This window comes from Myiozetetes cayanensis, unplaced genomic scaffold (genome assembly GCF_022539395.1).
Source record: "Myiozetetes cayanensis isolate MyiCay16 unplaced genomic scaffold, myiCay2020 scf6-25, whole genome shotgun sequence".
Classification (NCBI taxonomy): domain Eukaryota; kingdom Metazoa; phylum Chordata; class Aves; order Passeriformes; family Tyrannidae; genus Myiozetetes; species Myiozetetes cayanensis.
The window spans coordinates 9,071,739-9,086,560 of NW_026087853.1; the positions used below are offsets into that span (position 1 = coordinate 9,071,739).

A 14,822-nucleotide genomic window follows, 5' to 3' on the forward strand; every position below is an offset into this window, starting at 1 on the left:
TTAAGGGTGAGTTTTGACTAACAGGTTTTCAGAAGTTAAACTAGAACACCAACCTTAATTTGGTAGACACTCAAACCGTTCATCCAGGCAACAAATCTTGAGAGGGTTGTTTTCCCTGCTCCACTGACTCCAATAAGCAGCAAGTGGCCCTGTGGCTGACGGAAAATTCTGAAAAACAACATAACCAAGTGTGATTGCTGTTAAAAACTTATCAAAGCTTTGCCTAGAACACCTAAACTTAGTACCAAAACTGACACACCTTTCCAAATAGGATCCTGCTATCTGGAGGCTGGCAGTTTATTTTCTATAGACAACGTTGAGATCATGCTCCATTCTTACTCCGTACTCAGGTTACTCTGTTTTAGAGTATCTCTAAACACTGCTTACATAAGCAGCAATGCAAGTCTGAACTTACCGGTCAATTCTTAACACATGATCCAAGACTTCATTGAACAGAACAAGCGGCACATCAAGTTCTTCTTCATAAAAGACTTTAAGCCTAGCTTTCACGTAGTCTCTTAATTCTTCTTGATCCACTGGAATATAATCCTAGAAGAACCAGTCAATACAGTATGGAAATGAAGATTAAGGGACTTTGCTTAGGGATAAATTTATGAGTACAAAAAAGTAGAACTGCTAGAATACTTAAAGCAGCATTCCTCTACAAAAACTTAAGAACACCATACTCCTTTAACTCAAACAAACATAGTCCACAGCCTAGAGTGCCACAGGTAGCTGCATGGGGTGTAAACACTGTATCTACTGAACCTACCATCGGCTGAACCTGTGCTGCCAGTTACCAAAGAGATTGGGAAGTACCACTACAGACTTACTCCCTTCCCCAGTTTATATTAAACAGCCTTTCCTAGTCCCTTCCTATTGGTCAGAGATGGGTAGCAAGCTAGGTGGATTTTTGCCTTGACCCAGCAGGATTTGTATAGCTTGCCCAGCTGGAACACTTCAGATTGCAAGAAACGGTTCACCATAAAATTTGTAATATCAGTATTGCTTAAGGGTCACCTTCTTATCCAAGAGGTTCCATAAGCAATAATTGTCAGTAACTAACTGCTAGTGTTACACTGTTCTTGAGAAATATTATTTAATACTGCCTTCACATACTGTGGTAGCTCTTAGCATCTCAGGCATCCCTGGCATAATACCTATTAAATTTGTAGTAGAGTTCACTTCAGATAATCACAGCAAAATTTTCTTGAAGATCAATTTAACAAAATTATGGTCACCAATTCTAATTTAATTATAGTCATAAGAGCTGCATCACTCACTTACATCCAACTCTTTTAATTTTGGGTTTTAATTCTTAAAAATTTTCACTTGCCTTTGACAGCCAGTTGCTGTACAAGATAGGTCTGCTCATAGCCTTTTCTTTGTCAATGTTGGGGAAGTGTTTCAGGGCAACCATATCAATGTTCTCATCAGTCCAGCGCCTCTCCTCATCTTCAACAAGTCTGGACAAAGAAGTAAGTCAGTGAGTACAAATCCTCTATAATGGAAGGATATAATCACATCACATGTCAGCACTATCATTAAAGTATACTTCTACTTTGCAGATACTCTTCCCAAGAGAGTCAAGCAAGAGTGAAGGGTAATATTCTCATTTTCTAATGAAAGTTGGCAAGGAGTGGGGAAAATTAATTTTCAACTTGTTTTTGGTTTTGCCTCCCCATCTCCTGTTTATTTTACCTGTCTTGGAAGAGTCGTAAGGCTTCATGGGCCCAAATCCTGATAAGGCCTTCGACTGGTAAGGTCTCCAGTGGTCTTAATGCTTCGAATATACCTCTCACCCATCGAGTCATTTCACGAGGTGAGTAGATGTAGTGTGGCTGTGTGTCTTGAGTGAATCTCTCCTAAAAATTTAAATTTAATTAGTTACTTTACCTCAAAGTTGCACTGTATTTTTTACAGGCCCTGGCATTGCAAGATATTACTTTGCTAGCGTAATTCAGCTGTTTTTGCCAGAACTCAAGTAATTACTTGGGCTCATTTACACATACTGTCCATATGAAAGGTGAACAAGGCATGTTAAAAGGTGAACATTCAGCATAAAAGGAAAACTTCTAATGGGAGCTTGGGGTTGTATTTAACAAGTTACCTGAGACATTGTGTAGAATTCTACCATAGCAGCAGTGAGAGGTTCTGCATACGTGCGAAGTGATGGGATCAGCCTTAGCATTGCACGATTGAACGTTCCATAAATCTGAGTAAGCGAAGCTGGTCCAGGATAGTCCACATAAACCACAGGAACATGTCGTAGAAATCTGAAAAATTAGCATAATACACAGTACAGAAAATTACATTCTGTACTCTCTTCATTATCTTTTGCCAAAATTAAATTAACCGCTTGATTCAAGATCATCAGCAGTAACTGCAGTTGGTTTGATTGCTCCTTAATGACTTCAACCAGAACACATTCTGAAGTATCCAGAGTGTTCAGACAGGTGATTCAACAGCCTAACAGTGAGTCCACTGTCTGGCTGTCATGGTAACAACCAACTAGCAGCTAGTGCGAAAGCAAGGAACACCATTTCAGCACAGTTGCTGTTAAACAAGTGTATTAAGAACAGATTACACAGTCAAAGCTTCAGTTCTGACTATTCTGTTGCTATATAGGGTTTACTAGACACATTACCTGTGTGAGAGAGGCTTTCTTCCAGGATCAGTAGGTGGATTACATGCACCAACAAACTGAATTCTCTCCAGTTTCACCCATGTCTGGTCAGATGTACGATAGAATCCTCCATGTTCCACCATCTGGAAAAAGACCAAAAAATCAAATCAAATCAGTGGAATATTGTCGTTCCCTAAGTGTCACTGCTGTGATACAGTTGATTACAAAGAAAAACAAACCTGTCTAATGAAGGATATGACTCTCTGTGTGCCATATTTATCCATATCTGGCAAATTGATTTCATCACAGAACAGCACCAGCCACTTTCCTAACTGCACAGGAGCCAGCACCACTCCATTAGGGGTACGTCTGTACTCACAGTAGTGATCAAAAGTTTTCAAGAGCAGTTCTGGAGTGGTAGCACTAGAAAAGTTGAGTCCAACCACCTTAGAAAGAGAACAGTGAAAAAAAAAGTAGTTAAAATACACTAATACCTGAAAGAGAGCATATTAAAAATCCTGAAAACAGGTATATTTGGGTTTCCATGATGAAAGTACATATACCATCCATATTACAGGTTATTGCCTGTACACTGCAGGTTTTCCATTTATTATGCAGTAATGCTTCCTGTGCAATCCTGTGCTTTGAACATCACAGCCTCATGTAACTGCTACTCCACCTAAACACACTGAAGGATGAGAGTTATTCTTAAACACTACCACAGATTTTTAAGTACCTGATTGTAGGAATGCTCCTGTATTACTGAAGAGGCAAAGGAAGAAAGCAGTTCTTAGATTAAGAGAAATGAATTGATATTCCCAACATAACTTTTATTTTTTGCTATTTCATACACACAACTGACTGAGGTGGAGCTATCACTGAATTCTGGCTAGCAAACAACTTCCATGCTGAACCAAGACTGCTTTAATCTTTAAGAAGATTAGAGACTTGTTACTACCCTGTAATTCACACACACACACGAACACACACACAGTCCCTTGTGTACCTCCATGTCAGGCAGAGCTCTGAGAGCACTGAAGAGGGTCATGGTCTTTCCAGAACCTGGTGGGCCACAGAGCACCAAAGGTTTGTGTTCTGCCAGCCAAGTGTACAGCAACGCTTCATGGCGAACTGTATCTAGGGTTGGTACCACAACATCAGGAGCTGCAACCTTGTGAGTTTCAACTTCAATCTGAGGAACCTTGGATTGCCATGGCACCCATTCACCTGTAATGGACACCTAGGAGCACAAAAATGTGATTAGACAATTTACAGTAGGAATCTAGCTCAACCTCAGTCAAAACATTTTTTTCTAAATGACAGGATGGTCTGTGGCATCCAATTTTACGTGTTTATTTAAACAAGCAGCTTGTTTGCTGAACTGTGAAACTGTGAAGTTTAAGATAGCCCAGCAGACTATTTTCCAGTTTCATCTCCAAAATCTAAAGGAAGCTTTTAGGAATATGAGAGAGCAACACTTCTACCACAAGAAAGGCTTACCTCATAGTCAATTATGGGTATGTTGGGTGCAGTTGGCAGTGGCACAGTGGTGATTCTCCTAATGTATTCTCCCAGCTCTGCTCTCATTTTCAAACGGCTGTCTCCAGAAAGGGACCAGAGTATCGCATAGACCAGGTACCTCTGTAAGAAGCAGCAAGAGCAACTATTGGCTTTAGAGCAACGGAACAAAACTTAATGAATAACTCAAATCTGGCCAAACACAGCAGCCACTAAACAGCAGACTGCATTTACCTGGATGTAGCGTTCCAGCTGATCTATCTGCATGGGGAAGTCTGGGTGGTTGGCATTGTACTGGGCGACGTTGCGGCACGCTTGGTGCAACATGGAGAACAGAGACCCCAGACAGCGCAGGCGGGTGAGATCCATGATGTGCTCCAACTTGAACGCATGTTCCAGTGCTTTGGTTACCAGGCCATTGGATGTGAAATAGGGCTGCATTATTGTTGCAGCATCTCTCTGAATCTGTTGGGGGAGACAAACACTGTTCAAGGAATTTGCTTCTCATTTGATTACCAGGCAGCAGGAAATGATTTTGTTTAAGGTTTGAAATGCTTCATATTTTAATATTCTTTTTAAAAAAAGGAAAAAAAAATGTAAAGAGGAAGTCAGTTTTTCTATGACAGGTTGTCCTAAATTCTCAGCACACTGTACTACCTGTAATACGAGTGTTTTTACTACTGTATCCCATAATGTAATCGAAGTTATACCTGTAACATTGGGGATGCTGCTTCTTCTCCTTCATCTTCTTTGCCCTTTCGCCTTCGCTGGGCTTCCTCCTCACCTTCATCCAGAGGAATGCTTCTTAGTCTGGCCAGGAAGTTGTTGAATATCATGTCTGTACTGAGAACATCCTCACTGAACCAGACCATACCACACCTTGACACGGTAGCCAAAGTGGCATATTTCAGATCCTGTACCTCAAACATGATACGCACCTGAAAAACACAAATTTAAAACAAGAGTTTGAAGTAAACCCAACCAACCAACAGCAAAATAAAACAAAACCCCTTTCCCTCAAAAAACAGAGACCTTTCAAAATGAGCTAATTTGCATTTAGACTGAGTCATCAACAGCAGCATTCTATTATGCTGTGCTAAGTTCATCGTTATTGAGTGTTACCAGGGACTTATATAATGCACAAAGTTTATCTTACAACCCAAAGGGTCAGAGTAAGCATAATGTGAAATGCTTGTTCCCAAAAAAACCTCCTAACTCCAGCAAACCACAACCCGAGCTCCGTATTATTCTGCTTGTGATGAGAAAGAGGGACAGCACTAGTACATATTAAACTAAAGCAACAAACTTATGGCCAGCACATAAACATGGTGTAAACAAAGTTACATTACATTTGGTGGGAGGCTGAGACGTTCACCATTTGGCAGAGTCAGAAGTTTGTTGTCATCCAAAACAGAGTTCAAGTTCTCAACCCACTCGGGGTCTACATCACCATCGAAGATAATCCACTGACGCTTTTGTAGTTCACCTCTCACGTTGTCTATGATCCTGTATTAAAGGAAATATTTATTGCAGTAGAGAATTAAGACTCAGTAAGGCCAAATCATTCTTGGCACAAATGCACTGGCCAGTTTCCATTTATGCTATTACAGACTCACTTTCTCAGGACATGTGTAAACAAGCCATCTGTCCATTCTCTGGTGTTTGGATCCAAAGTACCATAGAGGTGATCTTTGCTGATTGCTTTTGGATCTATAATGTGAGCAACACCTTCCACACCCTCCAGACGTTCAAGGGCCTTCAGAAGTACTCTCCAAGCCATGCTCTTTCCACTTCCAGAGGGACCGACCATCATCAACCCATGATTTATCTGTGTAATCTGATACAGCTGAAGAACCTGTGGCAGAAAAAATGAGGTATCAATGAAGTCTTAACTTCAGTAGCCAATATAAGCTTCTGGGTATTGCTCACTTAAGACAAGTAGAATGTTTCCCACTTTTCATAATTAAAAAAAAAAAGCTTAGTCTTATACATAAATTTCAATTCCATATTTTGAGTTTTAGATTTTACCTTTTCAACCCACATGCCACCGACTTCTTCTCCATCACCATAGGTAAGGTACATTTCCTGACACACTTTCTTAAGCTCCTCTCGCAAGGCTGTCATCTCTCCACGATGATACTGTACTCCAGGGAATACATCAGAAAGGAGACTGAACAGCAATGGAATGTCTTCTGCAACCAGTTTTGGTACCATAGTTTCACATACACTTTGGATCAGGATCTGCAGAGAGAGTCACATTTCATTTAAGATTTTTTATTAAGTTCACTTTACCAAACGTGTTTGACAAGAATACTTCATAAATACTTTACTGATAAAGCAACAGTCCAGGGCAGTCTTAGTAAAAACAACCATTTGATGGGGTTCCAGCTTTGGAACTACACAATGACTTCCTATTGATTTTCAGTTTATACAACTCTGGTCTCTAATGTCTCTTTACTATGCTTTTGTTATTAACTGCTGAGGAACTGAGCACCAATAAGTGTTATTATGGATGCACCACCTCATGAACAAGTTTTTCACTCTGATTCAGTTAAACATATCCTAAGATATGTTTAATTTGGTGCTTCCAAGCTATCAAATCACCACCTTTAGTAACTAACAATGCTCTGCTTGCACAGTTTAACACTAAATGGTAAACACTGTAGGGTTACTTTTGTTTAGTGTGCATCCTCTATCACACTAAGAAGTAAAGATTTTGCACACACATTACCTCTTGCTCTGGTAAGTTCTCAGCGATTTCTCCCTCATCCACAACTTCACCACGCTCTTCTTTCTCCCGCTTTATCTTCTGAATCCTCTCCCTCTTCACATTACCTGCACTAACCAGCACACTCTTCAGTGCTCTCAAGCCAAAGTCATAGTGACTCTGGGAGGACAGCTGTTCATCACAAAGCCTAAGAAGTAAGAGAGACAAAATACAATTTGATTGTCAATAGGAACCAACATAACACTCAGTAAATGTCATTGTTTATTTGAAACGATTACTTGAAATGATTGCTGCACAATGTGCTTAGTGAGTTGCAAAGAATATTACAACTTTGAACAAATAAGCTCTATTGTTATTGACTGGAGCCAAACTTGTTACTCACTTGAAGAACGGTACTATCTTATTGGCAAGCACTTCAGCTGTACGGAAACCTTGGGAGTACAACATGACCTGGGCAATCAACTGACGGTCTGGCTTTGTCATTGCCAAGCTACGGAACAACTTCTTCAAATTGTCAGGCAGATTAGATCTGCCTGCATAGCCAGGATTCATGGTGATGAAGATAGCCATGTCAGGGCTCACTTTGACTTGTTTGTTCAGCAGCTCACAGGTAATTGGTGTTGCAGCTGAAAAGAGAGTGCATTTAGTTACACCTGAGTCAGTGATCAATCACCTTCAGAACAGAAGTCATACTTGATTCTCTTTTAGTTTCCTACAGTAATGGACAGCAGGTTCTCTAGTACTGCAACTCAAATAATATAAATTTCTACCAGCTGAAAGTTACTTCAGGTATTTAAGTTTCTACAGAAAGTGGCTTCATCATTTTTTGCATTAGTTGCAAAAAGTGTAACTGAGCAATGAAATAGCATGAAGGATGTTAGAGACTATTAGGAATAAAGAATTACATACTCTTGTCGTAGTTGGGGTTGGAATGCTCTCGCAAGGCTTCCTGGATGCACTGAACTTGCTGTGAGACCGCGGAGAGCATTCGCTCCTCCAGCCTGTTGAACTCATCAAAGCAGCCCCAGGCGCCCACTTGGCAAAGTCCCACAAAGATACGTCCCATTGCCTGCACAGAGAGGGGAAAATCCACTCCAACTGCATGATCCTTCTTGTGTGTGCACAGGTAAAGGGGAGCAGAGAAGAGCACTTTATACAATGGAGGAAGGTGATTTCTGCCCTTATACAAAGGCAGGAAGGAGTTGCATTTATACGTAGGTTTCTACGTCTGTAGTATTGTAAGAGTTATGAAAGGGTTTTAACTGACTTTCAGGTATTCACTACTTCATGGAACCATAGAAGGTGACCAGTGTCCTATTTCTGAACACACTGTACTGCAGTGTGTTTAGGAACAGGCAAGATAATTCCACTGCATAATGTTTTCTTTGCTGATTATTATCACTATTATCAGGTGCAGTTCTAGTCCTTTATCACAAGGATACTAGAATTACAAAACATTTATTGAATGGCCAGAGTATGATAATTCCACATAAAGAACAACCTTTAAGGCAGGATTCTGTAATAGGCAACATGATAGAGTATGATGGAGGTCTAGAAGCTACTGGTTTACGATGAATAGGAATCAATTATTCACCGTCTTCTCCACTACAAGAACTAAGGAATCATTAAAAATAGACAAAAAGAAGGAGCTCTTTCATAAAATGCATGGTGATGCAGTGGAACAATTTGGTAGAGTATCTTACAGAAGTAAGTGTGCAACTGGAATTAAGAGGATAAACAGTACGTGGAGAAATTCAGTGAACATTTCTACTGGGACCTCATGATCCTCATAACTCTCAAGAGGGAGGAAGAGGACTGGGGGCAAGGAAGGAGTATCACCCATTACCTGTGATGCCAAATGCTGACTAAATGGAACCCTGGTCTGGTCAAAATACAGCTTTACACAAAAACACCACACATGGCAAGCTGGCAAAGTTCATAAATTACAGTGATTCCTTGTCTACGGTTTATATTCGTTTTTATATATATGCCTAACCAAGATTTTTATTTTGAGACATTTGTAGTTTACAAAGGCATTCCATCTCAATTTGAAGATGTCATTAATATTCAAATATCTGGATTAATTGTCTTTGTTTTGAAGAACTCTTCACATGCTGAGGTAAGCACCACAGCTGTGTTGCAAAGGGTAACTTAGCAATAGTACAGCTACTTCAGCAGTTTCACACTCTCATCTGTTCCCCACTAAACCAGTACTATTAATACAAACTAAACAGCTGAAGCTACTTTCCTAAAGCCAGTCTTAAGTCCCTGCCCTGTACTTCCCTCTTCCTTTCCCTCCACGTGCTGTTAAAGAACTACCTGTTCAAAAAAACCGGAACCTCTCCCCTAGCAATAGTCTGTCCCACTTTGGTTTTAGGCATTTTTTGTTATAGAAGTTCTGTATGAGCCACAGATACCAGCTCAGTTAACTCTTACAGACATCCATCTTGAAAATAAACACTGCTGGTTGCTTCAGAGTTCTGAAGAGACTCCTACTGCTTGTTAGCAAAGACTACACTTATTTATCCAACAGCTTACCTGGAAGTCAAATGTTTCATCGCAGTTGAAAACCAACACGAAGCGGCCCAGCTGATGTCCAAGAGCCTTCACAGATTCTGTTTTGCCAGTACCAGCAGGTCCTATTTTTGAAATGGGATAGACATGTTTTAATGTGTATCACCTGAGGTACCACTGCCAACGTGCGCAATCTGTGTGAGGGTTCTGATGGTGCCTGTCAAGAGGGTTCAAACGAAACCCTTGAGCTTACCAGAAAAACCCTTTCTGCTCCCACAACTTCTCTTGTCTAATGAGCTCCTGTTTTCCCAACAAAGAGCCTTGAGACTTTATTTTTCTGTCTGAACAACAGACCAAGTAGAATAAACTTTTCGTTATTGGACTTTTAAACCAAAATACCAGTAACTACCAACTGAGATCGTGGCCCTTACCCCTTTGCATCCCTTATTGTTATCCCTACTTATCCTTCTGTGTCCCTGGTCTATGCATAATTGCTTTTAATCCAATTTTTCTTTATGAGCTCTATCTATGCAGTAGGTAATAGAGTGAACCTTGCCATTGAATTTGTTGTGCTTTCACAAATTTATATTAAACTCGCCTTTGCTGAAACCCTGCTGATGATTCTTTAAATGACCTAAACCACTCATTCACATACATATCAGAGAAGATAATCAGGTATTAAAGAAGATAAGAATTCATATACTTGTCTCACTAACTTACCAAATGGTGATCCTCCAAGTCTTGCCTCCAGGGCTTGTGTCATTGTCAGGTAGCAGCGGTCAGTAAGAGGAGTCTGTACCAGCTTATCCTGAACACCAAGGTACTCAAAGCCATAGTTGAATTTGGCATTTGCCATCTGAATGGAGAGCTGTTGCAACACATCTGTCTGCTTTGGGTCAAAGTAGAACCGCATTTGGCTGAGCCACTCAAAGGATTTGGAGTTGTCGATCTTGCTTTTGATCAGTGATCTTGTAACATCTCTCTGGTGCACCAACTCAGTGATCTACGGAATGAAGAAATCAACTTAGACCACAGCAATACAAGCCATTGCTAATAAAGCCAGGAATCCTAAAGCTTCTCAGATTAGCACAGTTAATTGCCATCACTTAGAAATCATGACATAAAACCAGTTTCTGATTTAAAATCTGTTGCCACAAAGACAAAACTAACAATGCTTCCTGCTGTCATTAAGGATTTTCAGCAAAGCTTTCTGGTTCTGTGAGTCTGTTAATCCATTACACTACTGAACTTGGTATTTCACTTGCCAGAAACTATGAAGACAGGTACTCCTAAAACAGACCAGGTATGTCCCTGTAAAAATCTACAGAAATAACCCAGAATGATTTTAACTTCCCCCTCTCCTCCAGTCCTTATCCACACAAAAAAGCATTTCATAATTACAATAATAAGTAGCTTAATGACATATTTCACATTTGAATGAAGAAATCAGTAGCTTGCATATCTGGAAGAGCTGGTTTTAAGATCAATTCAGTGAGCTAGTCTATAATACGCTATCATGCATTAAATTGAAAGAGTGAAAAACCACCACCACCTACAGGATCACAACCTGATGTAATTGCTTAAAAAGTAAGGAACTTTTTCTAGAGCAATAAAGAAGTCTTAGACTGATCAATATTTTCATTAAACTTTTAAAAATCCTCATGTGCAAACCCAGAAGAGGAAAGGAGGTTTTTATTTACCAGGTGCTCCAGTTTCCTTCTGCGAAGAGGTGGCTGTTCCATCAGCACAGAGTCTGCCAGGACATTGAGTGTGACCTCAACATTGGCCAGCACAGACTGGAGAGGACTGTTGTCTCCACCTCCACCATTGAGGGCTGACTCCACGTTCTCAGACCATGCAATCTGGGCTGACAGGACAACAAGCTGAGCCTGTGGAACAAAAATCCTCATCAGATTGTTTTCCTCACTGAAGTAACCAAGCTGCAGTGTATGTAGGCGTTCCACGTTAATACCTGGTATTTGTCAATCCAAGAGATGTAGACTGCTGGATCAATTGAAGTTGCTTTTCCAAAGATTTCTACTTCAGTTACAGATTCTGCAAGCAATTTAGCAAGGGTCACTCTCATTTCTTTTTCAACAAGAGTAAGCCACTCATTGATCTTGGGATGTTCTGTGATGGAGACTGGTGTTTTGAACAACACCTGCAAGAATTAAAGATTTAAGTCAGCCCACATTCACTTATTTTCAGAAGTTTATTTCAAAAGAAACACTGCAGCTATACCTCCTCTCCTTCACGTGAGGATATCCCAAGAACCACAGAATTATCTTCATTGAGGATAATGCTAGCGACTCCTGCAAACATTTTCTTGAAGTGTTTCTGCAGCTTAGCAACATTTTTGCTGTTTCCAATGATTTCAAGCAAGTCTTCATCACCAACAAAATAAAACCTAATAATCACAGAAAATGAGATCTATATTAGAACTCCAACTATCGCTTTTAATTTATGATTTATGCTTCATAGATGGCCACTATACAGGAGTAACTGGCAACCATTTCCCTAACACTGCAAGAGTGCATGAATCATAAATTTGTTAAAAGTTATAACTCAGTGCTACCATTAAGTCTCAGTTCATGTGGTCTGTACCATACACAAGTGTATACGTGCTCCATACTGTGGATCATTTTCTTTACCCTGAAATACCCAAAGTAGAGCTTGGAATTGAATTAAGTCTGTTAGGCAGGGGGAACTCCCACTCAGTACCTCCCTAACCCTTACTCTCTCATGTTAAGTGACAAACTACTTGAGGACTATAGCAAAGTCAAAACCTGTCCTTCAATCAAATGGCAGAAGAACCTTTAAGTTTACAGAAATCAGTGGTTCCTTAGGCAGCATGTGAATTCTGCAAGTAAGGGAAGTTTCAGTCCCACTTCCTTAGAAGTGGCTATAACTGAAATGTGTTGTTTCTACACAGAATTAAATGGTCGTAACACCACAGATATGCAATACACAAAAATTGGCAGAAGCTTTACAGAGCACTACACCAATTCCTACACACAAACGCCATATTACTTCAGAAGACAACTAGAGTCAGCTTCTTACCGAGGGAAAGAGGACCTCTCCCTTTCCAGGTATTCTCCCAGTGCCTTCTGTATCTTGCCAAGCAAGTCTGCCAGTCTCTCTAATGATCTCTGAACACCTTGAATGTTAAGAACATCCATCACAAGTGGAGATTTGGACACCTTTTTCATGAGTGCCAAAAATTCGGTGCTGATGCTGCAAGTAAAATACCATAGTATGTTAGTGCAAACTCAGTAAACACAGGCCTGTGGAACACTGAAGTTACTTGTCTCTAAATGACCACTCTGTCTCTAACTGTTGCAGTTGCTCTAGGTAACACACCAGGCTAAATTCCCAAAATAGCTCTTTATCTACCTCAAGTCGACAACAACAAAATCTATCCTCTTTCAACATTCAATCTACTAATTCCACTGCAGAAAATCTTCTCCATTTCCTGAAGAGATGCATAAATCTGATTCTTTGATCAGACTGGAAGTGTGTGGAATGAATAAGTATAATCAGAGCAAGGTTAAACAGAGGAAGTAAATAATGTTTCAAGGGTGAGACTAAAGGCTGCAGCAACAGAAATAAGCCTTCTCGCAGCCACAATGCCAGAAAAATCCTTGAAATAGCTGGCAGGAACTAGCAAGGAAAACCACCTGAATCCCAATCATCTAAACCCCCATCTTCTAGAAACTGTACATCAGCCTGTTTACTATAAACATTTTTCTGTCATAGTTGCACTTCTTTGCTTGATGAACTCACATCTACAGCAGGGATGTAATCCAGCTGGACCAGGTAAGAATACAGTCAGTATTCTAACTTAGAAGGTGTTACACTGAGTCATGAAGTTTCAGGCCTGGCCACATGGTGCTCCAAGGGAGGCAAGAAAAGAACAAAGCAATTAAAAAGTTACCTCTGGAACCGCTGGGTCTCCACAGGCAGCAAGTGCTTGATGTCTGCACTGCCAGTAAAGATACCCTCCAGGTACACCCATCGCCTCTGGACATCTATCCAGACATCAAAGAGAGCCATGATGCGGTTCAGCTTATCTTCCCAGCTAAGGGCATCTTCCTCAAACACCTGAAGTTTAAACACTGTATTAATATTCATTTTAATATTATCATGCCTCTGACTGCTAATAATTATTAGTGGAAACAGTTGTTTGAGAGTTCCAAAGTATGCAAATGAAATTAACTGTCAGCTTACATGGTGAATATAGTCCCTGCTGACAAATATATGAACTAAACAAGAGGGTAAGGTAGAATTAAATTAAGATTCTTTAGCTTTTTTCTCCATTTTACCTTGTAGTACGGTGACAGCTTCATAGCAGACACGCTGTTAATGTGCTCCTTTACTTTGTTAAAAAGGTCATCCCATCCACGAATCAAACGACATTTGTTCTGGTAATTGACCAAGTCCAGTTCGTAAGTGTTCCACACTTCTCTTATCTGAAGAAAAGGATGTTTAAGATATGACATCAATCATTTCTGCTTCAACATAGTTACAAAGTAGAAATGCATCACAATAACCAGATTTTACTTTTTTTACCCAAAGATTCTGGGTTTATGCTCAAGCTTTGAGAGCACTGAGAATATGATGCAGTTAGGTAAAACTTGAACAAGGTCACTATCAAGAGCTGCTTTCTCCAAATAATGTGAGTTCCATCAGAGGAAACTTACACAGCTTTAAACTGTTCCCCAGTTCCATGGAGTCTTGGCACTTGTATCAACAGCTTAGAGTAACGTTTACCACACAAGTGTCAGCCACCCAACAGCAACCCTTTGTTTTGCTATTGCAGGAATGCATGCAAGAGTTGATACTAGCCTGTTTCAAGAACTCTTCCAAAGCCATCTCTCCCTGAGCCACAAGCAGAACATCTTTGACAATTGCTTCATTTCTCTGTAAATCCACATCCCAGATCTGACCCAGGGTCAATTCCGAGACAACCCAGTTAACGTGAAGCCTTTTCATCAGCTGTTTCCAGTGACGGTCCTTAAGTGCCTCGGATTTCAGTTCGATAACTAACATGTTTATCTACAGGAGACAAGAAAGCGAATTACATCTTTGAACTTGAGTACAGAACACATGCATTTTAGAAATGAGTACAAACTCACCTTCATGTAGCCCTTCAGAAGTCTCTGAACATACTCATAGGAGGCATACTGTCGCAAGCGGGCGGGGAAGTTTTTCAGTTGGTTCAGCAGACCATCTAAGTTTTGTCGGAGCTGTCAACAACATAAAAGCAATGAAATCTTCTCTACAAGTGCTGTGCACAAAACTGTACACGTTGTCTATGTACTACTTTTTACAGACAACTCTTGCCAATGAGATATTGTCAACAGTATGGCTCTTTTAAGTGTTGTACATATTTGCCTAAGGTGTGGTTTCTTGATATCCGGGAATGTAATTTTTTTG

General features: G+C 40.2%; 1 protein-coding gene across 1 annotated transcript in view; it reads right to left on the bottom strand.

Annotated features, from left to right (window-relative positions):
* Nucleotides 1-14,822, bottom strand: part of DYNC1H1 (dynein cytoplasmic 1 heavy chain 1) — a 44,690-nt gene that overhangs the window by 17,983 nt on the left and 11,885 nt on the right. The window contains exons 19-45 of the mRNA XM_050334880.1: nucleotides 14,522-14,632; nucleotides 14,232-14,441; nucleotides 13,709-13,855; nucleotides 13,321-13,487; nucleotides 12,447-12,620; nucleotides 11,628-11,793; nucleotides 11,359-11,547; nucleotides 11,087-11,275; nucleotides 10,107-10,389; nucleotides 9,411-9,511; nucleotides 7,782-7,941; nucleotides 7,255-7,498; nucleotides 6,876-7,059; nucleotides 6,173-6,385; nucleotides 5,761-5,999; nucleotides 5,494-5,650; nucleotides 4,855-5,082; nucleotides 4,379-4,609; nucleotides 4,127-4,267; nucleotides 3,633-3,866; nucleotides 2,866-3,072; nucleotides 2,648-2,769; nucleotides 2,111-2,276; nucleotides 1,702-1,865; nucleotides 1,337-1,466; nucleotides 416-549; nucleotides 54-168 (exon numbers count right to left, since the gene is read on the bottom strand). Coding sequence (XP_050190837.1) covers nucleotides 54-168; nucleotides 416-549; nucleotides 1,337-1,466; nucleotides 1,702-1,865; nucleotides 2,111-2,276; nucleotides 2,648-2,769; nucleotides 2,866-3,072; nucleotides 3,633-3,866; nucleotides 4,127-4,267; nucleotides 4,379-4,609; nucleotides 4,855-5,082; nucleotides 5,494-5,650; nucleotides 5,761-5,999; nucleotides 6,173-6,385; nucleotides 6,876-7,059; nucleotides 7,255-7,498; nucleotides 7,782-7,941; nucleotides 9,411-9,511; nucleotides 10,107-10,389; nucleotides 11,087-11,275; nucleotides 11,359-11,547; nucleotides 11,628-11,793; nucleotides 12,447-12,620; nucleotides 13,321-13,487; nucleotides 13,709-13,855; nucleotides 14,232-14,441; nucleotides 14,522-14,632 — 4,806 coding nt within the window. The remainder of the gene's footprint in view (nucleotides 1-53; nucleotides 169-415; nucleotides 550-1,336; nucleotides 1,467-1,701; nucleotides 1,866-2,110; nucleotides 2,277-2,647; nucleotides 2,770-2,865; nucleotides 3,073-3,632; nucleotides 3,867-4,126; nucleotides 4,268-4,378; nucleotides 4,610-4,854; nucleotides 5,083-5,493; nucleotides 5,651-5,760; nucleotides 6,000-6,172; nucleotides 6,386-6,875; nucleotides 7,060-7,254; nucleotides 7,499-7,781; nucleotides 7,942-9,410; nucleotides 9,512-10,106; nucleotides 10,390-11,086; nucleotides 11,276-11,358; nucleotides 11,548-11,627; nucleotides 11,794-12,446; nucleotides 12,621-13,320; nucleotides 13,488-13,708; nucleotides 13,856-14,231; nucleotides 14,442-14,521; nucleotides 14,633-14,822) is intronic.